Source organism: Ictalurus furcatus, chromosome 9 (genome assembly GCF_023375685.1).
Source record: "Ictalurus furcatus strain D&B chromosome 9, Billie_1.0, whole genome shotgun sequence".
Lineage (NCBI taxonomy): Eukaryota > Metazoa > Chordata > Actinopteri > Siluriformes > Ictaluridae > Ictalurus > Ictalurus furcatus.
Genome location: NC_071263.1, coordinates 25,882,608 through 25,909,978, shown reverse-complemented (window position 1 = coordinate 25,909,978; position 27,371 = coordinate 25,882,608). Strand labels below are relative to the sequence as shown.

The following is a 27,371-nucleotide window of genomic DNA, read 5'->3' as shown; positions in this document are numbered from 1 at the left end:
TATTATTGAATATTTATGGAAGGAGTCTCCAGTGTCAGTCTTCAGGAAGGCGGAGTTTGTGCTTTCCGGTTTCTTGGTAACATGACTTGGAGAGAAAAGAAAGGCTGCTATAGTGTAAGCGACAACAGAAACTAACTTGTGGACGTTCCACAACATCTATGTAACTCTAAATGGTTAAAAAGTGGTAGCTCTAGTGGTTAAGACGCTGGGCTACTGGTCCTGATCAGAAGGTTGTGAGTTCAAACCCCAGCACCACCAAGCCACCACTGGTCCCTTGAGAAAGGCCCTTAACCCTCAACAGCTCAGACGTATAAATGAAATAAATGTAAGTCGCCCTGGATAAGGGCGTCTGCCATAAAAAGTACATTTTTAATTCATCAAATTAAAAATTTTAGCAGCAAAAAATCAACAAATTGCTGCGTAACTCCACATCGCATCAGGCTGCATGACAGCACCACGTCGCTGATTGTCTTCCTATTACAGCACACCCTGTGGTGTTTCACTCCTTATATGATGATTTTCATTGCAGACATGAATCAGTACAAATAATCATCGGTATAATTATCGGTATTGCCCGTTTGTTTGTTGCCCATCATGCAAATCTCTTTTGCAAGTGAAAATCAGATGTAACGATCACTATTGACTCGATTTTAAATGCAAGCTGTGCCATTCTCGAATGCTCCAAGTGTTCACTGAGAACAATAATCAACACGCGTATCGATCTGTGAGCAGATGGCAACCTGTGCAGTTATTGAGCTCTAGATGAGATCGGTGTGTCGATCGATCATCGGAAACGCCACTCTTCCAGCCTTGTCTACAACCTGTTTACTAAAGAAACACTTGCTGTTTTATGTTAAAATGAATAGGACTTATTAGTAGGCGAATGAATTGTCATCACAGAGTACTAAACACACCGGACGTGTTAATGCGTGCGTCTTAAAGATGCTCATCCCACCGTTAAAGAGCATCGGGAAAATACATTCAATCCATTCTTCTTAATACATAGTTAACACATAATACTAGCTCATAGGCAACAGAGAACCAGTGAAAAGAATGTATTCAAACACACTTGCACAAATGTACTTAATATCCAACATTTATTTCTTTATTTTTGGCTGTAGTTCCAACAACTACGTACATACACCCCATAGTGTTAGTCATATGACTTGAATCCTGACTACAGGGCTTCTACAGGATACAAAACTGTCCTCTCATGGCCTCGAGGAGATACTTTACACACACGCACACACACACACACACACACATACAGAAGACACATGAATAAAGGCACACACTGACATTGGCACATACACACGTGATCTCAAGCACGCGACACGTCTCAGAACAAGAAAAGAAATGACATGAGTTTGGATCCTTATTAAATGGGAATGTTATGGTGGAGCTCTATGATACTGTATGTTTGTGAACACTATAATCACTTGACTATAATCACCAGAATCTGGTTCTATATAAGGTTCAGATAAGGCCTTGGTTTCCTTTCCTTTGTTGAAACTCACTAAGTAGCTTACGTGCTGCATGTTTGACTGCCCCAATATGCTAATAATATAAGATTAGCATGTAATTTAAACCCCCAAATTACTAACATTACTAAGTTTTTAATGCTGATTCAGTAAGATTAAAGATACTGTACTGACTACCTGGGCGAGACAGGAAACAAATACAATCCCCTGAAATACACTGTACGCAGGAACTCGTGGTATTCTCGATGTTGTATATTTCCTGGTTTTTGGAGTGTACTTAGATCCTGCATGTGCAGGCCCAATTCCCTCATAAACGACCCCTCCAGAGCTATAAAAGAGTCCTATTGTTTGTGCAAGTAAATCCCAGGTCTGATGGGAAATCAACAGGGTGGCTCTGAGCAGATTGAGTAGACTTTCATGGATATTTACGCTTCTGAGGGGATTATACCACTACATTGATGCATCTTGCTAGTTTGATAGCTCTGTACGCCATAGCCAGCTCATCCTGGTTAGTATTTTAATACGAGATGATTTGAGATGCTGATCTTTTTGTGCAAAGGGAAAAATCTGAATGGAAACGTACCGCATACGGTAGCTAATGTGAAAATGGAGAATAATTCTTAAATAGATTTTGGAAAGGGGACGGGGTTAATCTGAAATTTGCTTAAAAATGATACATAACATTTTATACAGAAGTGTCCCAGGGTCAGCTCAATTCATGCCATGTCTTAGATCTGTTAGAATAACATTCTACAGTATGATTTAACTGCGTTTTCGCATTAGCTTGAATTGCCAGTGTGTATGGTGGACCTGCACGCACACAGCTTTAACACCGCGTGCTTCATCACACTACAGATCTGATTAACCCATGTTAGATGGGCTCTTTAGAGGCGTAACCGTATCGCAGATTCGGCTTTTCCAGACCTCTTGCTTTACAGCTCCTTCCGTCACAAAATCAGAAAGCAAACATGGAATAATGGAACAGCTACAGTTTAGAAGATGAGGATTTAAAATAACTGTGATATGGTTTTTATGACCATATACAGTATGAACCGCAATATAAGGTGCCTATTTGGCAAAACAAACAAACACACAAACAAAACAAACAAAAAAAACCCAGCAGACATTTTAAAGAAACCAAACAAGAAAAATAGCACGACTAAACAGTAGACATCTTCATAACCATTTTCACATGTGCTTACTAAAATATAGATATATACTATATACACTGTAGAAATCAGAATATACCCTAATTAAACTGAGGCACTATAACAAGATCCTCTACAGCAGTGTGTTTATTGTTGGACTTGGAACTAAAAGCGAGTGAAATGATCTCTCGTAACTGGATAATACATCATCTATTGGACATGATGGAATTCACACCTGAAGAATTCACACACGTGCTTACAAACACAACTCATATTCAGAATGAGGAGCTATACTGTGCCTGTGTCATTTTAGTATCTAAATGATTCACTGAATAAATCTCTATTTGTTGTTATTGTTACACGAGAATAAATAATACGACATCGACATCTTTAAGTCATCGCTCGTTCATGTACGGTATGAACGAGGCCTGAATATGAAACAGGAACATGTGACGTGCCCACAAACACGTTCAGCTTGGAGGCAACACCGAATTGTAAACATCAAATGAACTTCAGTTTGACTACGGATATATTTCTCTCTCTCTCTCTCTCTCTCTCTCTCTCTCTCCACACTTTACTGGATTTATGCTCCCGTTTCAGCATGACGTATTAGAAAATTATATCTGACCCGTGGTCTTTGTAGAACAGTCACCCCTCGTTATAATAAAGGAAACTTTAAGGCCATTTCGAGGTAAAATATGATTCGTTTTAGCCGCACCGCAAATGAATTCAATTTCCTCGTGCGACATCCCCTCCCTCAAAAAGAAAACAACCCCACAAAACTTCTAGAAATGAACCACTTTGTGCTATGTGTAGCTGTGTTGTCTCCATATAGTGTGTTGTTCAACATGAGAGTCCTATTGGAGATTTTCAAACTAGCCTCTTCATCTTTGACTTTTTAAGTGTTAAGCAGTTATATCGCGTTTTTAAAGCCACGATCAGGGATTTACAACCAAATAACCAAGTGTCTCAGTTAACGATGTGAAGACCTGTCAAATAGCAGTTATAATGGCAGTGTGGTGTATTTTAAATGAGTTATCTTTGTAAACTGAAGAACATCAACGTGTGACGTAAATAAAAGTCATGCTAATCTCATATCATATAGTGTAATTGTAGAAGATCCTAATATTCTATCAAATGATTTGCGTGAACTGATCGATGAAAACGATGTGGAAATATTGTTTACTCTGATTTTTCTGATGTTTGTTCTTTAAAAATTATAACCCCCCCCCCCCCCCTTTAAAATCTCCCCGTATTTCCATCTCTCAGCATTCTGCATTTCATCCCACCCCTGATATGAACAAAAGTGCCTTGTCGTATCCTTGCTGGTGGCTTTAAACACCCTGTTTCTGAATGAATGGCCCGACTGAGCGTGTAACTAAGGCTGTTGGTTTGATTCGACGTGCCACTTTCACCCTAATTTTAAAGGACAATGACAACAGCTTTGGTTTCAGCAGAACAAACAACACTAAGTGTCAGGGATGTAGCCTCGCAAAATCAGCCACGTGGTTCTGTTAAAAGTCCCTATTTTTCCTTTTAATACAGCAAAATATACTCTAGAAGGGCACATACACGGCTAGGGGTCATGGGTTCAAAGCTATAGGTCTGAGAGAGGGTAAAGGCGTCTACTCTGGACTGTCCAAGTCCATGTCGTCTCCCATCTGATAGCTGGAGCCCTGGGTGGAGTAGGAACGTGTCTTCATCGAACAATTGACATCCATCAGGATGGCCTGAGCGAGCGACAAAAAAAAAAGGAGGGAAAGGAGATAAACAGTCATTTATGTGATAATGTGAGAACAATTCTATTAGTTTCTTACAAAAACACACCAGCAGTAGTGTTATTTAATATTCACTCATTATATGAGTGAAACAGCCACTCCAAAAATCTAATCTAATCTAATCTAATCTAATCTGCATTTAAAACTGCCTAAATTCTCTCAGGTACTCTGTTGTGCAGTTTTCTAAGGAAATCAGCTGATTGGATGTTTCAGTCTTCTAGGAGAACTTTCTACAGATCTTCTGTCTCTGCAAGTAAAAATCCCAGATATCCACAATAATGTTTTTTTTTTGTTTTTTTTTAAAAATCAGATCTATTATTTAACATCATCCAAAATATTCCCTTAAAACATAACGGCATTTTTTTCTCTCTCTCTCTTTTAACTGATACTAATTTAGTAAGCAAAACATATGCATGTAAGACAAAATTTCTATTAAATAAATGTACGAAAGCTAATCCTGCTGAAAAAAAATACAATACAGACCTCACAGAAATTCTAATGGTTTCCACTACAAATATCATTACAAACCACAAGCAAAACATTAATACCATTATCATTAGTGGTCCTTAATGGTATCCACTAGACATAACAAGCCACCAATAGGATGACCAGTAGAGACCATAGGGACCATTAGAGTTTCCATTAAAATCAATACAATTCCCACTATAACCATTAAAACCATTACACATTCTATGAGGGTTTTTTTTTTTTTTCAGCAGGGAAGACCGAGCAAGAATTTGTGCAGTTAATGAATCCTGTCGTTAATATTAATGCAAAAACACTTCCTGAAATTCTTGACACGAATTAAGCTTTACATTTGTAGAATTTGTCCTTTCAGATATAAAAACTACTATTTCCAAGGAACGAATTTGGTTTATTCGCTTCCACTGTGGTTAGTTTTCTTAAAAAAAAACCAAAAAAAACCTACTTTTACTGTATTGCTTCAGTGTTGGAAAGTTGGATAAAACTACATGAGAACAAATCTGGTAAGGCATTACATTCTTACTTTTTAATTTGTGTTATATACTCACACGTTGTAATCATCTATTCATGAAATTCAAGAAGTGCTTATAGATTTCCATTATAAGTGAGTTTCGAGTTTTCTTGTTTTTTTTGTTTTTTTTTCTCAATGTAGAGAGAAACATAAAAAAATATATATATATATTCACCCAATACAGATGCAGAAGATAGAGATTAGAACAAAAAATATTCCTTTAAATAAAGTACGTATAGTAGACAAGGTTGTGTGTAAATGTGTGTATGGGTGCGAGCGTGTGGTCGTAAATACTCTTCAGAGCCGATGTAGAGCCCTTGTTGAGAAAGAACACACGACACCGAGCTTTGATCACGGCGTGTATTTGAGAGCAAATGCGTGAGTCCGTTCCAATCAGCATCACTCTTTGATCTTTGTTGAAGGGCATTCTGGGCAATCTTTTTTTTTGCTCGTATCTATTATGCAACAGAGGTTTGAAATCAGGCTCAATAAAGACACTGGCAAAGTACGTATCTGCCATTGTGAAAGATTTGATTTGTAAGTTGTTTTTTTTTAATGGTCGATCAATTTATGGTTAATATTATTCTGACGTTTATAGCAAAAAAACAAACAAACAAACAAAAAAACCAATATGAATAAGCGTTGTGACCTTAGACCTTGTAAACCCTGAAGTTCTTTAAACACGTCACAGTAAAAGGTCAAACCCGGTAAGAAGTCAGCTGGTCTCAGGGAGCGCTGCCCTTCTCATTACACATTAGCTACTACATAGCCTAATCTGACTCCGCTACATTTATTTCTAGTTTTTCTCTTCTTCAAAATACTTAACAGATATCCTGTTCTCACACCATGTCACAAACTAGCTACATTTAGGTCAACTATCTGCTAATAGCTAACATTAGGCAAGTTATTAAGTCATTAAAACTATCAGCCAGATTTGCTAGCAACTAACAAACATTATTTTGTTTCAAACCACTAGCCAACAAAAGTCCAAAGAAAGACAGGAAATCGAGACAGTGCAAGGTAAAAGAATGAGTCCATGCATTTTCAAGTAAGGTAAGTAAAACAATTACTTGTGTGTGTTCCCCCCCCCCAAACAATTAATGAACGAGTTTAAACTATATTGTCACTGTTCTGTCATATACCACTAATATTGTGGTCTGGTTTCAGGTGTTTGTGTGGTTTTTATGATGTACTCGCGCTAATCTGGCAAACTTGCGATCTGCTTAACATTCAGCAAGCTACTATACTTTTAAACCAGTAGTCATTGTCACTAGCAAGCTAGCTAACATTAGGCACACTGTTAACTGCTAGCAAACTAACATAAGATTAAAAACAAAACAAAAACAACAACAACAACAACAACAAAAAACACTAGCCAATGTAACTATACAAAGCTAATGATTTATACACCATTACATTTTGTAAACCAGTAGCCAATGTTGCTAGCATGCTAGCTAAGATTAGCATAACTGTTTTGTATTTCAAACTATTGTTCAGGTCTGCTAGTAGGTTTTGTGAACTAATAGTTCTATTATGTCATTCTGTAAAGCTAGATTTGCTGGGAAGCTAGTTTAAAAAAAAAAAACAACACCAAAAAAATCACTAGCAAAAGTTAGCAGTTGTGCTTCCAGATAGATGGATTAATGTGTAAGAGGGTGACATGATCTAGTCAGGATGTGCAACGCCACTAAATAATTTGGGTGCAAATACTTTTTTTTGTTTGTTTTTGCGTCCTGGGTATAAATATCGGCTGCCATAATACGTGTTCTTTTATGTGTTCTTCTAGCTTACTTTTGTCGATTAGCTTTTGTCGATTAGCTTATTAGCATATTTTGTGCGATACTAAAACTAGGTGTGGGGTAGGAGTTTGCTTAAAGCGAACTGGTTCGCTAATTCCGTCACTTGATTAATGGCTACAATAAATATTCAGGTATTCAGGTAACCCTAACCCTCTATGTACACAGAGAAGTTTAATCATATTGTATACGTTTGAAGCCATATATACAGTGCATATGTTTGCACAACCAATAGTAGAATGAATAGTTTTTTTTTTTTTTTTACTGTTTGTTTTCAATTATTTGCACATTATAATGCATTAAGAGCCATGGGTTATATTCTAACACATAGAATCCCATTTAAGAGCGTCAGTTGTTTAGTTTGCTATACGGGTCTATAAAAATAATGTAAGGTAAACAGAACTATGTGAATTGTTAATGTGTCAGGTAGGCTTCTCACAAAAGTGGGTAAATGGTCTGTGTGTGTGTGTGTGTATTTATGAGTTTATATTGTTTGGAGTATGCAAGTTTATGTACAAGAAAAAGTGCTGCACAGGTACTGTTCCCCTAAAGTCCGAACAGTTTGGATATACCAGAGGCTCCAGTGGATATATCCAGTGGATGGATCCAGTGAACTGTTTACTCAAACATAAAGCAATTTGATCTTCCCAATCTGTCAAATTTGTAATCCTTAATATTAGTTCATAGTTTACAATGATTTCAGTCAATAATAATAACTGTAAAGCAACCAGTGTTTTAACATAACACAATAACATGCGTAACGACTCTGACCATTTTCTCCTCGTTGGCTGGAGGGTTGCGGAGGAAAAAGCAAAGTGGAGCGAACAGGATGTCCACCACGCCGATGATGGTCATGAGCCACGGGAAGCCAATACTGCGTGCGATAGCTCCACCGGCTGATGGGCCTGCACCGCAAAACACACTCGATTATTTTCCTGTAACGACATACCCTGAAGTGCTTTATTCATCTGATACCACAGCAATTGGCCAATGCGGACAATTTTATACCGATTAAAGAACAGCGTATCATATTTTTTTCTCCGTTTACAGTTACATTTTATGTTGTCGAACGTCAGCTATACGTTCTATAAACGTTCTGTACGCTATAAACAGACGTTCCCTCACCACCCTCTCTTGTTTTCCCTCTCTTGAAGTTAATTACACAAAAAGACAGCTCGTCACGTTACTGAGGAGCCACCAAGCTAACAGCTGACTGTTTCAAATCCCTGACACTGGAGACTCCTTCCTTAAATCGCAGAACCTCATCGAAAACTTCACTAGATCGGCAGTGGAACAGGTTTTCTGAATGTGGAGCTTCTGCTATACCATGAATTAGCTATTATAAATGTACTATATGTACTACTATATGTACTACTTTACTATATGTAAACCTGTTATGTCAAGTAATTTTCCTACTGTTCCTACTGTTTTTTTAGGTGAAATCGGGTTCTCACCGAACGCAAAGCCCATGCAGAAGGCCACATCAGCGATGGCGTACACACTCCCGTATACAGAGACATGTCTCAGATCCACCAAGTAGCCCATGATTGGCATCATAGAAGAGTCCACCATGCCTAACACACACACACACACACACAAGGGAAGAATACGATTCCATCATATTCAATCCCGACAAACCAGAGTTACTACAGCGTTACCACACCGCAGTTTCCTATAAAATCATGTCTTGAAGTGTTTTATTCCTCTTATACCACTTTTGTTTTAATTAAAGAATGGCAGTTTGGGAAACTATGTTTAATGTTGTGGAAAAATCACTTAGCAGCCATAAACAGTCGTTCCCTTACTAGCCACTCTTTTAAAGTTAATAAGACAAATGTTTAATAATGTTATTGAGAAACCAGAAAGCATAAACTCCTGAAGGCGTTCCCGGGTTACAGCTTTACCTCTGACTGTTACAAAGCGCTGATACTGAAATCGCCTTCCGAAAATACCACATAAACATCTCCTCACAGGAAACGTCATCAAGTCAACAATGCCACGTTTTTAAAACTACGTTTAGGTGGAGCATCCACTATGAAAAATTGTTACGACGGACAGAAAAATGGACGTGTTTAGAACAAGCGCATTAATATAATCATGTGATTTGTCTTGGGGCTGGAATTAGTTAACTACAGAGCTGCTGCTGTTATAGAAAATGAATCAACGCCGTGCTCACCGATCGCAAAACCAACCCCAAAGTTTGGCAGTATGAGTCCGTAGATGTCTTTCGCAAAAGGCACCTGTGAAGCAACAAATACACAACACATCCCAAATCAACAACCTGGAAACAGATTTAGCCATCATAATGACATCCTAGCTACTCAATGACAGAGAGAGACGTGTGATGGGATTTTCTGTCCTCCATAACCCCTAAATTTGTGTTGTTTTTCCCAGGCCTGTTTAAACTGCTGTTCCCGACACCACACACACACACACACACACGGTGGCTAATCCAATAAACTATTTTAATGGAAAGGCATGACGTCTTATCTGACAGGAAGTGGCCCGAGCAGAGAGAGCACCAGAGAGTTGGAACATGTTTATGAACCCATTCCTTCTCTCTCTGTTCTCAAACCTCGCTGCCTGTTTTTCCATTAATGACAGAATAATATTTGTTTTAAGGTCAGTTAAGGCCAATTTCCTGCCTTGAAGATCTTAGGAAGGAAAACCTCTGAAATGAAAAGTTTTTTTAAGGAAATTCCAATCTAATGTACCTTCCTAAAGCTATACTAGTGTAAAAGTTTTATAGAAATCTATGAGTGTATTTCTCAGGGATGAAAACCCATGGGCAACAAAATTTTCGGAAAAACTTCTGGTTATGTCTATTAAAACTTGAAGACATTCGGTTTCTTTTGTAGGCTGAATACGATTTCCAAAAAAAGGGTTCAAACAAACCCGAAATGGTTGTTATCCTAAATGACGTGTTCTTCTACTTACACAGATGATGCTGATCCCAACCAGCAGCATTCCTATAAGAGAACACAGCCATCTAGAGAAGGAGAGAGAGAGAGAGAGAGAGAGAGGTAAGAAAAAACAAGAACCAGAAATTAAATGACTGAAGAAGAGACAGAAACCGATAGAAAAAGAGCAAGTAATGGTAATAAAGGAATTATCAAACCAGTGATTGCTGAGGATGCAGCCAAAGATAATAGCTTCCACTCAAAGGCCTGTGTTATGTTTAGCCCAAGGGGGCTAAAACTTTACCACACACACAAAGATAGGACATAGCGATGGAAACAGATGACAGAATGCCAGAGGGCAAACTCAGAGAGACTGCTCATTTTTCCAGACATTTGGAAGCATTTACACACACTGTACACTGGGGCATGTACAGCGGTTTAAAAGGTCACATGCAATGGATCACAGCAGGATGAGGGTCAAGTGAAAACTACAACGTTTTAGATTTAATAGACAGTATTCATGTATGTACTTTAGAGCAAATGAATCCGCCTGCTGTTTTAATTACTTTCAAATCTTTTCAAATTTTAATGATACTATTTATTATACGTAGGACACTAGCAGTGGAGCTTTTTGTACTGTTTTCCTTTTATTCACTCTTGCGACCATATGGCCAAAAGTATGTGGACACCTGACCATTACACCTTCCCAAAACTGTTGCTACAAAGTCTGAAGCACACAATTGTATAGAATGTCTCTGTATGCTGTAGTATTATAGTTCCCCTTCACTGGAACTGAGAGGCCCGAACCTGTTCCAGCACGACGACGCTCCTGTGCGTGAAGCGAGCTCCATGAAGACACGGTGTGTGAAGGTTGGAGTAGAAGAACTTGAGTGTCCTGCACAGAGCCCTGACCTCAAACCCACTGAACACCTTTGGGATGAACTGATACAGCGACTGCACCCCAGACCTCCTCATCTAACATCAGTACCTGTTCCAATAACGCTCTTGTAGCTGAATGAGCACAAATCCCCACAGCCACGCCCTAAAATCTAGTGAAAGCCTTCCCAGAAGAGTGGAGCGCTTTATAACAGCAAAAAGGGGAATAAATCTGGAGTGAGATGTTCAATAATGACATCAGTGTGAGGGCCAGGCTTCCACAAGCTTTTGGCCATGTAGTATATTTTTGTTGCTATTTAGCTCTATTTTAAATTTCTTTTGCAGTCCAAAATCCACAAAAAAAAACGTCTTTACCTCAAGATTCATTTATTTCATTTAATGCTCTCTAACATTAGGCCAAATATCAAATACTAGTCTCTCTCTCTCTCTCTCTCTCTCTCGCTCTCTCTCTCTCTCTCTCTCTCTATATATATATATTTAATGTAAAAAATAAATAAATAAAAAAATTTCTTACATACAGTCAAACAAGGATAAATGTTTATGAATAGCATGTTTCCAAAGACTGTGTGCGGCATGTGCATTTATTTAGTGACTAGAAATTCATCATGGAATCTTGAACATTAAGAACTTGATAGACCTGGACTGGATAAACTGGATTACCTACAAAGAAGTAAATATGAAAATTTAAATAATTCATGAACAATCGAATCTTCACATCTCTGATGTAATGGGGAATTAAAAAAAAAAAACACTATAATTGCAAATTCAGATGTATTGCAAATTTACTTCCTGTTCCAGTGTAATGATCCAGCCATATCCAGACTAACCATGTGACCAGTCATGTGACCCACAGTATAATCTTTCAGTATAATACCAGTTATATATAAAATACAAAGCAAAATGTGACTCAGAATATCTTCAACCAAAAAACAATGGCAATACAGATTTGCACTATCTTTGTCTTTATTAAAAAACAAATATCGAAAAAGCTGACGCAAAACTCATTTCAGCTGCTGAATGGCTACGGAAACAGATAGCAGAGCGCAGAAGATAAGACGAGAAGAGAAAGATTCATTTCCTCTATACCTCCCCATTTTGTTAGCCAGAACAGCGAAGATATTCGTCCCGATCAGGTAAGAGATGCTGGCTGGCAAAAAGGCGACTCCTGAGAGAGAGAGAGAGAGAGAGTGAGAGAGTGTTTGTGTATGAGAGAGAGAGAGAAAGCGAGAGAGATATCAGAGCAGGATGAAGAGAAACAGAGAGGAGGAGAGTTGTGATAAGATGCTTTATCAGTCTGATCTCAGACCTGTTGGCCGTCTCTCAGGCGCAGTAATGAATCTGCTCTCCCTCTCTCTCTCTCGTTCTCTCTCTCTTGTTCTATCTCTCTCCCTCTCTCTCTCCGATCTTTCTCATTCCCTGCTCTCTGTTAGTGGCACTCCAATATCCTGCTATGCTTCTGATACCCCACAACCCTATAAACGACCACCACCCATCCTCTCTGCCCCCCCCCCACCCTCCCCACACCCTTCTCCCCATCTCTCACTGTATCTCTTCCTAATATCAGACTCTCACACACTCTTACACACACACTCACATTTTCACCACTACCTCACGGTAACAACTTTCTACAGAGCTAACAGAACAACACACAATTTTTAAAAAAAGTGGATTGTGAAGTTTTCGCCAGTTTACATTTCCCCCTGCTGCAAAATCCAGTGTATCTTGGGCTTGATAACCAGCTGATGAACTGAACTGTTTCGTAGTGATGAGAAATTCAAATACGAAAATGAACACTGATAAAAAGAAACAGCTTTCTGTGAAGTAAAATAAAAAGCCTACTTGCTTTTTCACTACTAATGCACAGCTTATCTTGCAACTTGTCACCAGATTAAAGTACGCACCCGAACTGGAATATGACTACTAAAAGAAATCGTTAAAAAATAAATGCTGTCGGTGTAAAATAAAATTATACTTCATAGTTTATAAAATTAACTATTCTGTGTAAAATAATCTCAAATGAATCTGTCATAGCAAAAGAGGAGGGAAAAAAAAAAACAATTAATGCTTCAGACGATACTAGTACATTATAATTTAGCGCCTAAAATAAATAAAAGTAAAATAAAACTAAAATTAGCTTTCATCACATTTACACTTCCATTTCCGGAGGGAAATGGAAAATAATATGTTAATAACGACCAACACTAAGAACACAAAACAATTTGTTTTAGAATAAAAATGAATTAAAACAAGGAAATAATAACTAGGCATTAAGGATTACATTAACCTACATGATGTTCCTTAGAAATGAAACATACGTAATTTACTAGGTTAAACTGATTAATCTCAGTACAAATTAAAAACACAAAAGCAATAATAAAAATATAAGTGTATATATTATTAAACTCAATTAAGAACTGAAAAATATTATAACCCTGAATGTGGTGTGTTTATACAGTGAAAATACTGAATATTTTCTGTGGTGGTTTCTGTCTGCGTGTTTTATAAATTCAGTTATTTATTGCACATATTCCCTCTTGTTTTTCTGTCTTGTCAACACAGAGATCATATCCCTGCAGAATTGTGCATTTGTGTGTGTGTGTGTGTGTGTGTGTGTGTGTGTGTTTGTTTCCTCTCTACCTAGCTGCCATTTTCTGGAACACATAGTTTCCATCATCCAGATTGGCAGGGCGGGCTCCAGCATTGCGATGGCCATGTTAGCGAAGCAAATAGATCCTGAAAGACACACACACACACACACACACACACACACACACACACACACACACACACACAGAGTGAGACACTTGTCTTTTGAAGACACATCCTTCTTTTGTCTTCCTGCCTTCCTCCCTTCCTCCTCCCTTCTCCTTTATTTCTTTCGCCACACATAATACCCAGTATTAGCCGGCCCTCGACTCGTGAGAGCTGCAATTCAAGTGGAGGAGAGAGAGTGTGACACAGATGTGTTTCTCTGCCACTTCACTCTCTCTATCTCTCTCTCTCTCTCTCTCTCTCTCTCTCTCTCTCTCTCTCTCTCACTCTCTCTCTCCTGGCTTCTCCCAATCCTTCGGTCTCTGTCCCTCTCACATGCACACTGTATCATCACTATATGCATCACCCCCCCACAACACTCACTCACACACACACACACACACACACTCCACTGCAATAATATCCTGCTTCGACCTTTCACATCTATTCAGCCCTCACAATAAAGGTTGTGTTAGACTTGAATAGACTTGAAATGCAGGGATTGTTACAATCCCTAAAGTAACACACACACACACACACACACACGCCTTGTTCAGTAAGGTTGCGTAGAAACAAGCGCAAATTTGACATACAAATAAACGTGCGTCTGATTCATGAACCTGATGCACAACATCAAAACAAGTGGTGATGTGAGAGCTAATGGCGAATCAGCTTCAGCTGCGTGGACACAAGCCCCTGCCCACTAGTTCCTTATTTACATATCATATGCATATAACATGCAAAATTACCCCACTTATACATATAATTTACATAATCAACACCCCAATTTACTTTCATATACATCTAATTTATATAGAAGACCCCATTTTATCTTCATATACATCTAATTTACATAAACACACCCACAATTTACCCACATATAGATATAATATACATAAACCACACCCCAATTTACTCTCATATACATCTAATGTATGAAGAACACCCCATTTTATCTTCACATACATCTACTTTACATAAAACACACCCCCAATTTACCTGCATATACATCTAATTTATATAAACCACACCCCAATTTACTCTCATATACAGCTAATGTATGAAGAACACCCCATTTTATCTTCACATACATCTAATTTACATAAAAAACAACCCAATTTGCCCTCTTAGACATCTAATTTACATAAGTCACGCCCCAATTTACTCTCATATACATCTCATTTATAGAGAACACCCCATTGTATCTTTATATACATCTAATTTATATGAAACACACCCAGTTTACCCTCATATACATTTAATTTACATAAAAAAACACCCTAAGTTATGCAGGTATTGAGGCATTATTTAAAAAACAGTATTCTGCAAACAGTTATCCAAGATCTGAGGCACAAAGTAAACAAGGAGGGGAAAAATATATTTCAGGGACTTAATGTTTTTTTTCTCGAGGTTGCTACAGAAAAGATGGCTGTGAAAGTTGCTCTATTTTTTTTTTTAATAAAGTTGTTTAATGACAAAAAATTAAGTAGAACAATGAACTATTTTCCAACCTCACCTGCAGGTATGAATTTATAGCTAGGTGTTTTATTCATTTTAGAACTTGACTAGCTCAGACATGAATGAATTCAGTCGTCCTTTTTACTTATAAATATAGCTGAGCCAAATTTCCATCTGGAACAAATCATTATTTCACCTACACAAAATGCTGAAGGAAATGAATCAAACAGTAAAAAGTAGACTAGAGAAATTATTGTTAACAATAAATAAATAAATAAATAAATGAAAAGTAGACTAGAGAAATTATTGTTAACAATAAATAAATAAATAAATAAATAAATAAATAAATAAAAAGTAGACTAGAAAAATTATTGTTAACAATAAATAAATAAATAAATAAATAAATATTAAATGATGACAGTCACATTTTGGTGTGTTGTAATGTAAATATGAAATGATGTAATAACCTCGAAAATTGCTCAATAGCATCCCAGTGTCTCAAATTATTGTTGAGTTAATATTTTTATTAATATTTAACTGACCTGCTGCAATGAGGATATAAGGATCTCTCATGAGGCCCATCAGCGACGTGCCCTTTTGACTCTGAAAATGAAAGATAAAAACAAACAATCAGAAATAAAAATAGGTTCATGATTTATGAATGTAGATCAAATGTTGCACATTATTACTTGCAGACAAATCATTCTGACACAAGGTAATGATATTATTGCTCATAATCTGATATTTATATGATATGATATAATCTGATTGTTTATTCAATATTATTTATTGGTGGTTTTTTTTTTGTTTTTTTTAGTTTAATTAGATAGTATTCTTCGGAAATACCGTATAGTTAATACTCTTTAAAAACCTTAAGATACACATCTCATACTCCAAATCCTCAGTTATTTGATTGTTTTATTTGATTTATGTAAATGCAGCATTACAGAACTTTCTAGACTCAGCAGGGGCACAGTATACATTTTGCAGAAATTGCTTTACAAAACGTTTTGACGCAAGATGAATAATCAGCATTGAAATAATTGTTCATAAACTGCCTATTTATTCAATTTGATCCCTGTTTCTCCATTCTCATTCACTTTTATTGCAAGTTTCATTATGTAGCTAATGCTCTTTGGAAATGCCCCAGTGACAGCATCACCTGGCGACCGGAGATAATTATCCAACGTGCCCTTATTACACCGGCCCTCCTTTATTACACATGCTGCTTGTCTATGGACATGCGCCATCACAAATTACACTCTGTCATTGTCTGCCACGTGCTGTGACAGTTCACACCATGCTAACGAAGGCCAAAAGAGATTGCACTAACGGAGGAGCCGAGAGTTCGCCGTGCTCTCTTTATTTTTATCTCAGATCTTCAAAAGTGGAAATCTGTTGTGTCATGGTGTACTCAAATCTTGAAGGTCAGTCATTGTACAACAGTGAAAAGTCATGTGAAAAAATATGTACACCCCATGGAAATGGTTGGCTTTTCTGACATTTTTTTGACAAACATTTGATCATCTTTGAAACAGTGCCTATTAATAAAGTTGATATGCTTGAACAGCTTTTTCAACCATTTATTCAACGGAAATATCAATAGACGTGATATTCTTCAGTGGAAAAAGTAAGTAGACTCTTGGCCTCAGAAGCTAGTATTGCCCACTTTAGTAGAAATAACTTCTTGTAAGTGTTTTGCATGATTGTCCACCAGGCTTGCTGGAATTCTTGACCACTCTTCCATGTAATATTCTTTCAGTTGTAAGATGTTTGAAGGTTTTCTTGCATGTACTGCCCGTTTCAAATCCCCACAAAACATTTCACTGGGATTTAAATCTGGATTTTGACTAGACCATTCCATAACCCTTCATTTCTTCTTTTTGAGCCATTCCTTGGTGGATTTGCTAGTGTGATTAGGATCATTATCCTCTTGAAAGATATACTTTCGGTTCATCTACAACTTTCAGACAGATGGCCTCACATTATCTTCAAGCACTCTCTGATGTGATGCAGAATTCATAGTTGAATCAATGAATGCAAGCTGTCCAGTCCCTGAGGCAGCAAAGCAACCCCAAACTATAACATTTCCACCACCGTGCTGGTATGAGGTGCTTCTCAAACTTTGCCAAACATGTCTGCTGTTACTGTGGCCAAACAACTCTATCTTTGATTCATCTTTCCAGAGCACATTATTCCAAAAGACCTGGTCTTTGCCTATACGCTCATTGGCAAACTGTAGTCTTGCAAAGGCTTTTTCCTGGCACTCCTCTCATACAGGTCAAATTTGTCCAATCTCTTTCTGATTGTAGAAGCAGGCACTTTGACAGCAACAGTTGCAAGACTTACTAGCAGATCCTATGATGAAACTTTTGGGTTCTAGGAGACTTCTTTTTGCATTAGACGGTCTACTCTTGGGCTGAATTTGCTGGGACGGCCAGTCCTGGACTAATTGGCAGTCGTTTGAAATCTGTGAAATCATTTGAGGTTTTTTTCCCCTTACAGTGGAATGATGTATTTCAAATAATTTGGAGATCTTTTTAAACCCCTCGTCAGACTCATAGGCATCCACAAGCTTTTTTTCTGAAGGGCTTATAGAACTCTTTAGATCTTGGCATGATGACACCACACACCTCGATAGCAAAGGGAACACCAGATACTAGATATGAGAGGGGTATAAACAAGACGGGTTCCACCTGCACTCCCTGAGCAGGTTCTAATCACTGGCACACAATCTTAAAGGTGTGATAAATGTAGGGGTGTATTACTTTTTTCCATGCAACTGATCTTTTTTTTTTTTTTGTTAATTCACTACATCATTTACTATAATTACTGCAAAATGTCCATTTTATGTGTCATTTGATAGAGTGTATCATCTTTATGAATAGGCACTGTTACCATTGTAACAATGGTTACAAATTGGGTAACCTATTGTCTCTGTTGTGTGAGATCTCTTGCCATTTGAACTTTGTGTGTCTGGGTGTCATTTGGAAAACTCTCCTAAGTGCTTTCTGTGGGAAGTGTGTAGCGAGGCAGGGGCGCCGTCTTTCTTGTGTATTTTCGCTTTCTCTCTTCTTAAGAACCCGAAGACTAATAATAATAATAATAATAATAATAATGTTCATTACTCACCTCTGGTTCAACTTTAGAAGGCTGAAGCACAAACAACTGCAGGGCTGATTGTAAAAAAAAAACAAAAAAAACACACATTTCTGCTCTGAGCACCTATTAAAGCTGCTGTTAGCATGTTAAGAAGGGTATTTTTATGTGCTAATTAATTTTTGGGGGAAAATTTTGAAAAAAAAAAAAGAATACAGAGTTAGTCTGGGAGTTGATTTACATCCGTATTTTTCAGGTAGGCCTTTTGTGACGTCCATATATTTCAATACGGACAGTTAATATATGATGTGAAAAGCATTGACCCCAACCTGATGCTGGTGCATTGCTAAATGTTAAATAATAATAATGCTTGGTAGATTATACAGTATCAGTTTAAGATGTGTAAAATGATTAAACTTTGATAAATGAGAACCGTCTTTATTTGAGTTTTAACTCACCTCCGTCTAGCACTGCTAGAACAGCCAGGACCAGGAAAGGAGCCGTTTTCCCCACAAACTCATACATCACGCTGCCAAATGGTGGGCCAACTGTCTCACACACACACACACACACACACACACACACAAATGGGTTAATAATCAGAATGTGGGGGGTTCAAGCCACTGTTGGGCCCGTGAGCAAGGCCCGTAGCCCTCTCTGCTCCTGGGATGCCTTATCATGGCTGACCCTGCACTCTGACCCCAACTCCCTAACAAGCGAAGAAAAGCCTTTCACTGTGCTGTAGTGTATATGGGACAAATAAATGCTTCCTGATCGTATTAATTCACCTTATGAGACAGATTCAGAATAGTGTTAAACATGACAGGAAGTCCTGATTCCTTTTGTACAGACACACACATACACACACACAAACATTATTAATATTTAGAGATACAGACCAAGTACTCCCATGGCAAGTCCTCCCAGTGCTATGCCGATTGCATTTCCTCTCTCCTCATCATCTGTATACACACTTGCCAGCATTCCCATACCTGTACACAAACACACACACACACACCAAGTACAGAGTTTATGCATACTCTCACAATGCAAATTTTGGTCATAACACTTGCATCGTGACACACAGGCGGTTAATCAAAACGCTCACAAGTTACATTAAATGCTTTGACACGTTCAGGTCTTTTCAGCATTGCGAATCAGATAAAAATAACACACCGTATATTATACGTTTCATGTAGCATTATTGCATGTTATTTCGATGTTGTGTCAAGTCCTCATTAAAAGGCCTAATTTTAAAAAAAATTCTGTATATCTACATATTTATGTGTTTTGTGTGATGTTCTCACTATAAACATTACTGTAAAGCGATACATTATCTAACTATATTATTAACCAGAACGTGATTGTAGGTAACTGTATGTAGCCTTTTTACATTGAAGATTAGACAGCCCTTGAGAAAATGTACAAAGAGGGCTCATGAAGCATATATGGAGGATTTAAATGGTCACGTACCTGCCACAGAGGAGCAAGACGAGCCGACTCCCTGCAAGGACCTGGCCAGGAACAGCAGCCCGTAGCTCGACGAGAAGGCAAACACTAAATGACAATTATAATTCAGACAGATATGAGGTATCACTACAGGAACTCTACTTTGAGAATAGTGTGTGTGTGTGTGTGTGTGTGTGTTATATAGATGGGTGACAAATTAAAGGAAAAAAACAACATAAAGTGTGTTAGTACGGTGTTAGTCCAACATGAGCCACTAGGACAACTTCACTGAGCCTTGGCATCTATTTTACAAGTCTCTGGATACGAGTACTCTCTAACTTCACTCCAAAATCTCCCATACCTGTTCAGCTGGGTTGAGATTTAGTGAGTGTGAAGGCCATAACACGATTTACATCATTATTATCCTCATTAAAACCATTTAGTGAGAGCTTTGGTATCCCTCTGGATGGGGGATGGAGTCATCCTGGAACAGACCACACCCATCGGGATGGAAACGTTTCATCAGTGGATAAAGGGGATCAGTCAGAACTGCAGTATTGATTTGCAGGGGACCCGAACCATGCCAGGAAATGAACTAAACCTCCCCCATGACATAAGAGAGCCATTGTTTTCCTTCTTTAATTTGTCACCTATCCGTATGCCCATCTTTATCAGATGACACGTATGATATTACTTGAGCTCATTATATTTATATTTACAAGTTTCTATTACACAAGTGTTCATTTGAATGTTAAAGGAAGCGAGAGATCAATCCGGTGCAGAATGGTTAAACACTCACTGATTGTTGAAAGGAACATGATGCAGAATCCGGCGAACATTGGGATCTGGTAGCCTATTCTGCAAAAGGCAGGAGGCATTGCAGCGTTCATGTGAGCGTTCATATCGGCAAAATTCAGCAACTTAACAGTGTAATATGAGCATCACATCTACACAGGTTGTATTCAAAACCGTATTACAATGTACAAAACCTCAGATTATGTGAGGAAACTATGTGTTTCGACGATCTGACCCATGAAATATGACATTTAACAAAATCACCTCTTCATAGAAGTCATGTTTACATCTCCATGGTGGAAAATAGACTCTAGTGCTGCCCAAAATCTGAGTGCCTGGACCCCTAAGTTGTGTACTAGAAAATATTGTCATTGTGTTAAGCTGAATGTAATGTTCAGTACAACTAAATCATTGTGTAAATGTTTATAATGCCCTTTAATGGATTTCTGTCAAAGAGCTGATTTTCAAAGTTGAGTTCTGAGATGTACATAAAAGCACTAGCCTGGGTTAGCGTTAGCATTAGCATTAGACAGGTCTGTTTTTGAGCTCTGATGTATCATATATAATTTACAGTGTTGACACAGGCAGAGAAACAGATCAACAAGCTATTATAGCGCTACCACTGTTACAGACTGTTTGCCTGAGTCTTTCCATTAGAATTCACTCGGGATATATGAAGATTACAGGATGTGTAAAAGGGCCCAGACTGTTTACCTGCAAATGTTTCTAAAAGGTAAATGGGTAATAGGACCAAAATAGGACAATTTGCTTCCTATACACAAAAAAGTACATTTTCTTTTCAAAGTTAAAGAAAAAAAAAAAACCCTCCAATGATGAAAATGTATTTTTTCGATTTGGGGAGCCTGGAGCTTATACCAGGGAACTCGGGGCACAAGGTGGGGTACATCCTTGACGGGGTGCCAACCTATCACAGGGCACAACCACACACACACACACACGTTCAAACAATTACAGACAATTTGGAAATGACAATCAGCCTACAACGCATGTCTTTGGACTGCGGGAGGAAACCGGAGTACCTGGAGGAAACCCCTAAAGCACTGGAAGAACATGCAAACTCTACGCACACAGGGCAGAGGCGGGAATCGAACCCCCCGAGGCAAACATGCTAACCACTAAGCCACCGTGCCCCCTTATTATTATCATCAATGATCATTATTATTATTTCATCATGTTACTTTCTGTCTCTTAAAAATATCCACATGCTCAGGAAATGACCCAGGAAATGACACCGGAGCTAATCAATCAACCAGTGGAATGTGAGGTAAGTCATCTGTCATATTTTTGCAGAAAGCATGCACATGAATGCAGAGATCAAATGGATCACACGAAGTAAGAAATATGACAATTCACAGGAACCGTATGTGAAAATAGAAAAGCATGTCGGCTGTTCTTTGTAAAATCAAAATATCAGGTTTTTTTTCGTCATTGTTTGGATATTTCTGCTGTCCACACTGTTTACATAAATGTTTTCAGATTCTGTTACTATAACAATATATATATATATATATATATATATATATATATATTTAAAAAATCATGAGGGTAAATAATCTAGATAATAAAAATCCTCAGGTATTATGTGATATCATGTGTGTTCTTGTTTAGAACTAAAATAACAATCTCCAGTCAGCCCTATTATTGTTATTGTTGTTGTTGTTGTTGTTGCTGTTGTCTTCATCACCACTGTTACCTTTAGATAGCTAATAATGATGCGTTAATTTAAGATATCACTTCATGGATCCCAGAAAATACATTTAAGAAAGGTTAGTCACCTATTGAGGCATCCTGTATTGCTTGTGTGTGTGTGTGTGTGAGAGAGAGAGAGAGAGAGTTTCTGGGTTGCTCACTTGTTGGTGAGAGGTCCTATGATTGGGTTGGTGATGAGCTGCACGGTGGCCTTTGAGGCAAACAGGAGCCCCACTTTTACGTTCTCGTTCAGGAGCTGCTTGTCAGCTTTGGGGCAGTCAGAGGCATTGGGAGCTGGGGTCAGAGTCGGGGGCAAGGTCACGCCTGGTGTGCTGACCTGCGGGATGAGGTTGGTCAGGCGAGTGGAGTTATCGTAAAGAGAGACGATGGTCTGGAAGGTTCCAGACGGAGACTGAGAGGAGACTGAGTGGTTCCTGACTGCCGTGGAAGCCTCATCGTCCACCGTATACAGGTAGCTGGGGATGATGGGTACTGCCGGGTGAGAAAGTGCGAGAGGGGTGTGAATGGCATGACAAAATCACCAGTGTCAGCAAATCTGCCTCAAAGTCCAAATTTCATTTATTACATAGTTTGTTAGTTCTAGTGTAATGTATTTAGACTAGCCAAGGCTGATTTACTGAATGCACAACAATGATGCTGAATAATCACACCAAACACATGGTAACAGGAAAACGTCCAAACAGTGAAAAATCGTCTGAGAAACGTTTAAGCTCGGCTTTATATGAGGTCATGAAAGAGCAATCACAGAGGTACTGAATAATACCTGCGCTATGCGACGAAAAGAATTTCACTGTACTGCAATTTATACGTGAGAAATACGGGCTTCGTCTTCTAATATGCTGTTAGCATTTACATTACATACAGTAGAACAGGATACAAGCTGTAAGGGTTAGGGGCCTTGCTGAAGTCCTTGGATTTGAACTTGTAATCTTCCATTCATTAGATCAGACCCTTAACTCCTCAGCTACCACCAGCTATATATCCAGTGTCAAATATTATCCTTCTTCTACAGACACGTGATACATTAAAGGAAAACCCAGCGGCTCTGTTATGCCGTTATGCGCGTGTCCCGTGTTGTTATTTTTTTTTTCTTTTTAATTTGTCTCGTCTGTAATTCCCAGAGAATTTTTTCAGGTTTGTAATGTGATGTGACGATCCATTAAAAACACCCTGCGTCTCAGATACACGTGCGTGAGTCCAAATTGGCTGTTTCGACTAACAACTCAACTGTTAATGGCAGATATGATAGCAGGCATGATAAATTCAGGTTCAATTCCTGCTCAAAGCAACAAAGCAGTGTAATTTATCACTAAATATTACGCTCTGTTAATATTCCATTAAGAAAAGATAAAAAGCTAACACTTTACAGTCACGGTACATGAATAATCATGCACTAATAACTGAATTAATACGTACTTAAATAGGAACTAGTGATGAGTTAAGGCATTTACTAATTAGGAACTAATGAAGCGCTAACCTTAACGTCGATGTGAGTAATAACACCCACCTTAAGTATATGTTTGTACATGTTTGTTAGTGTGCTAATGTATTAATTAACACGTAGGCTTAAACTAAATCAAACACGCTCTATAAGAAAGAATATGAATTAAATGGGCATCATTTCAAATTGTTTAGACTTTGTTACACTGTTCCTCCTTGTCGAAGGTAGAAACACACACTAATAATAAACACCAATGATTTCATTCAACCCGTTTTGAGTCATTCTCCATCCATTTCTCTTCCTATCCTACTAGTACATGCTCTGGGTGGCGAGGGCCCGGTGTACTGCTCCTTTTCCCACAAGGGTGAAATTAATCCAGTAACATTTACCCCTAATACATTAGCTAACAAACATGTACTAACATGTACTTAAGGTGGTGGGTATTCACGCATGAATTCATAAGACTCATCTTGTAGTAAAGGTTAGCTCTTCATTAGTTTGTGATTAGTAAATGCCTTAACTCATGCTTTGTTCATATTTTAGTAAGTATTAATTCAGGCATTAGTGCACAATTATTCATGTAATGTTATTGTAAAGTGTTACCTAAAAGATGTAGTAGCGTACATTATTAATTTGTAGCAAGTACGATCAGATTAGATCGGTTTATCAGTGTAGAATATGTACTGGCACAGGTACTACTTGACAAGGTAATATGATATATTGTTATCTACAGAATCGACCGGAAGCATATGGACTAGCCAAGAACGCACAGTTACTTGAAATGTTATTTTATAAAGTAGCCATTTCATCTAGGAACATTGCTCAGAATGCAGGTTGCCTGATGCTAATTGGAGGTCATGAACTTCCAATAGGTCCAGTGCTCCAAAAAGACCATCACAAACTTCGTACACCCAACATGCCCTGGTTGATTGACTACTTTTGAGGTGATTCAGATGAACTATTGTTGCCAAACTATGAGTCGCAAAAGACTAGATTCCTTAAGATCTCCTTAAGATGGGTCATCAGAATAAAGTGCATGGTGTTGTGCCCCAATGAGCCACCAGAACAACTTGTACATTATCATCGATTCTACAAGTCTGTGGAAGTCTACTGGATGACTGAACACCGTTCTTCCGGAAGATTTTCCCTCAGTTGGTGTTATGATGTTAATGGAGGAGAGCGCTGTCTAACACGGCATTCCAAAATCACTCGTAAGTGTTCACATAGGATCAAATCTGGTGACTGCGAAGGATTCTAGCATATCATTTACATAAATGTTGAGTCTCATCAAACCATTTAGTGAGCCCTGTGGATGGGGGTGGAGTTATCCTGGAAGAGACCACGCCCACGATAGAAATGTTCCATCGTAAGATAGAGATGATCAGTCGGAAGAACTTGTATTGATTCTCTTTAAGACATATAGCCTTTCTAGATAAAGGTTCTAATCCGGCCAGACAAATTCATTTAGACTGTAAATTAAGATGGTCTTCTTCATAATGATAAATTAAATAAATAATAATAAAAAAGAGTTAGTCGCTGTCATTCCACTAGGGGTCAAAGTAAAGCAATAAACACAGCTACTAACAACACGTGCTTTTTCGAACATTTTAGTTCTGGGGTATAACACAACAAAATACGGAGTTCAAAGGGGGAGGGGGGTGAATACTTATGCCAGACACTGCATGGTAAGACCATAATTTGGAATTACTTTCTATTCATAGGTTTCGCAGATTGTAGAAAAAACGAACACATTTAAGAGTAATTGTTGATGCGTGTTCGGTCACTAAACTGATTTATTCGGTCCGGGCCACTATACCGAGTTTGACACCACTGCTCTAAGGGCATAAGCGAAAATAAATACCCCTCCCTACCACCACATCCCCCCTCAAACCCCCACCTCACCACCCCACAGCATAACAGCCACTGGTTTTCCTTTAATTTGTCACGCATCTGTATTTTGACCTACACGTCATACAGCGACCATCAAAAATATCCCATATTATAATAAGTAGTGTTTCCATTGCCTGATACTGCGAATCATTTTTAAATGCATTTCGGGCCATTTTTAAATAGAGGTGATTCAAGTGGTAGCCAAAAGTTTTAAGCATAGATAAAAGAACAGCATCATATTATCATAGTACTGGGGAAAATTGGTGTAACATGCTTTTTGTATTATAGTCAGATTCATGATTATAATAATTACATCTCTGTCACTTAATCAGCAAGCAAGTGGCCTATTTATAACAGTCTACGCTTTGTTAACCATAAATTACCTCCTGCTCATATCGGAATGAATTTTATCACCTAATTTTAGGAACAAAACATAGATTTGACTCTGTAAATATAAACCAGCTGATTAATTGTTTCACTCATCAGACAAGACATGTCTCTGGAGGGCTGAAACCCGTGTGTGTGTGTGCGTGTGTGCTTCGCTGTCTCGCCCACTACCCACAACATTAATGAGATTAACTCGTTTGTGACTAAATAGTTTATCACGGACTAAATAGTTTATCCCCAGACCAAAGCGTTTATCTCCGTGTTTCAGGTGTGAAAGCAAAGATTTAGGTTTACTCACCCACCACCGTCAACAGCATGTTATCCAATAGCAAAGCAATAAAAACGATGAACAGGATCAGCTTCCTGGACTGTCTCTCTTCCCTCAGCCATGTCAGTAAACTGAAATCTCTAAGAGCATCAAGTAATCCCATCGTAATGACATCCAAAAGAGAGGAGAGGGGGAAAAAAAGATGGAGAGATGGGAGATGTGTCCTGTGGTGAAGAAAGAAGTGGTTAGGAACCAACTGGGACCCTATAGATACATCTGTGATCAATAATAGGCTATTAATAATAATAATAATAATAATAAGTAGAAGAAGAATAAGAAGAAAAAGAAGAAGAAGAAGAAGAATGGATGCATTCTGTTTTGGTGTATTTTGGTTTCAGATGGAGGTAGACCTGCTAAAAAGTAAGAATTCAAGCGAGGATTTTCTAAAATAGGTTAATTTACGAAAGCCAATCCAATAATCAGACTCAAATCTAATCGAAACACCGCGATCTTAGAACATAATGATCAAAAATAATACTAATACTAATGATAATTCTACCATTACTACGAATAATAATAAAAGTATCAATAATAAAAAATTAACAACAAAACACCACCATCACCACCAATAATAATAATAATAATAATAATAATAATAATAATAATAATATATTAAAGCTTATATTAGACAGACTTGCCAACTAAGAAGAACTAAAGCGACTCTGTGAAAATGTGTTAATTCAAGAAAGCCAATCCAATAATCAAACTCAAATCCAATCTACACATAATAATGTTAAAACATAATAATAATAATAATAATAATAATAATAATAATAATAATAATAACGATATATTAAAGCTCATATGAGCCACCTTGTCTTTAAATCGCACGTGCTCGGTGCTTTCTCCTCAGATCAGATTGCAGTCTAATCTCACCTTAAATGCACATTTAGCCCACAGTCGGTGCGGTGTTCGCAGTGAAGAGCGCGAGGACGCGGAGCGGTTCACTCACCGGACTGCCGTTGCTGTTGCCGCTCGTGACGTCACGCCAACGTAAAGCGGGTGTGCGCGCGGGCACCGGAACGGACGAATCTGCGCGCGTGCAAGA

General features: G+C 38.1%; 1 protein-coding gene across 1 annotated transcript; it reads right to left on the bottom strand.

Moving 5' to 3' along the window:
* Positions 1-1,040: 1,040 nt before the first annotated feature.
* Positions 1,041-27,371, bottom strand: slc18a2 (solute carrier family 18 member 2). Its single transcript, XM_053633836.1, has 16 exons — positions 27,200-27,371; positions 26,294-26,487; positions 22,418-22,748; positions 20,551-20,609; positions 19,776-19,859; positions 19,202-19,294; positions 18,761-18,850; positions 18,336-18,379; positions 15,746-15,806; positions 13,632-13,727; positions 12,081-12,159; positions 10,135-10,186; positions 9,374-9,437; positions 8,652-8,771; positions 7,969-8,102; positions 1,041-4,359 (listed from the first exon to the last, which is right to left on the bottom strand). The coding sequence occupies exons 2-16, from the start codon at positions 26,424-26,426 to the stop codon at positions 4,255-4,257; spliced, it is 1,545 nt and encodes a 514-aa protein (XP_053489811.1). The 5' UTR covers positions 26,427-26,487; positions 27,200-27,371; the 3' UTR covers positions 1,041-4,254.

Coding starts and splice junctions, on each gene's coding strand:
- slc18a2 (XM_053633836.1), bottom strand. CDS start 26,426: ATGGGATTACTTGATGCTCTTAGAGATTTCAGTTTACTGACATGGCTG. Junction 18,380..18,760: donor TCTAGCAGTGCTAGACGGAG/GTGAGTTAAAAC, acceptor TTTTACAATCAG/CCCTGCAGTTGTTTGTGCTT. Junction 13,728..15,745: donor TTATATCCTCATTGCAGCAG/GTCAGTTAAATA, acceptor TGTGTCTTTCAG/GATCTATTTGCTTCGCTAAC.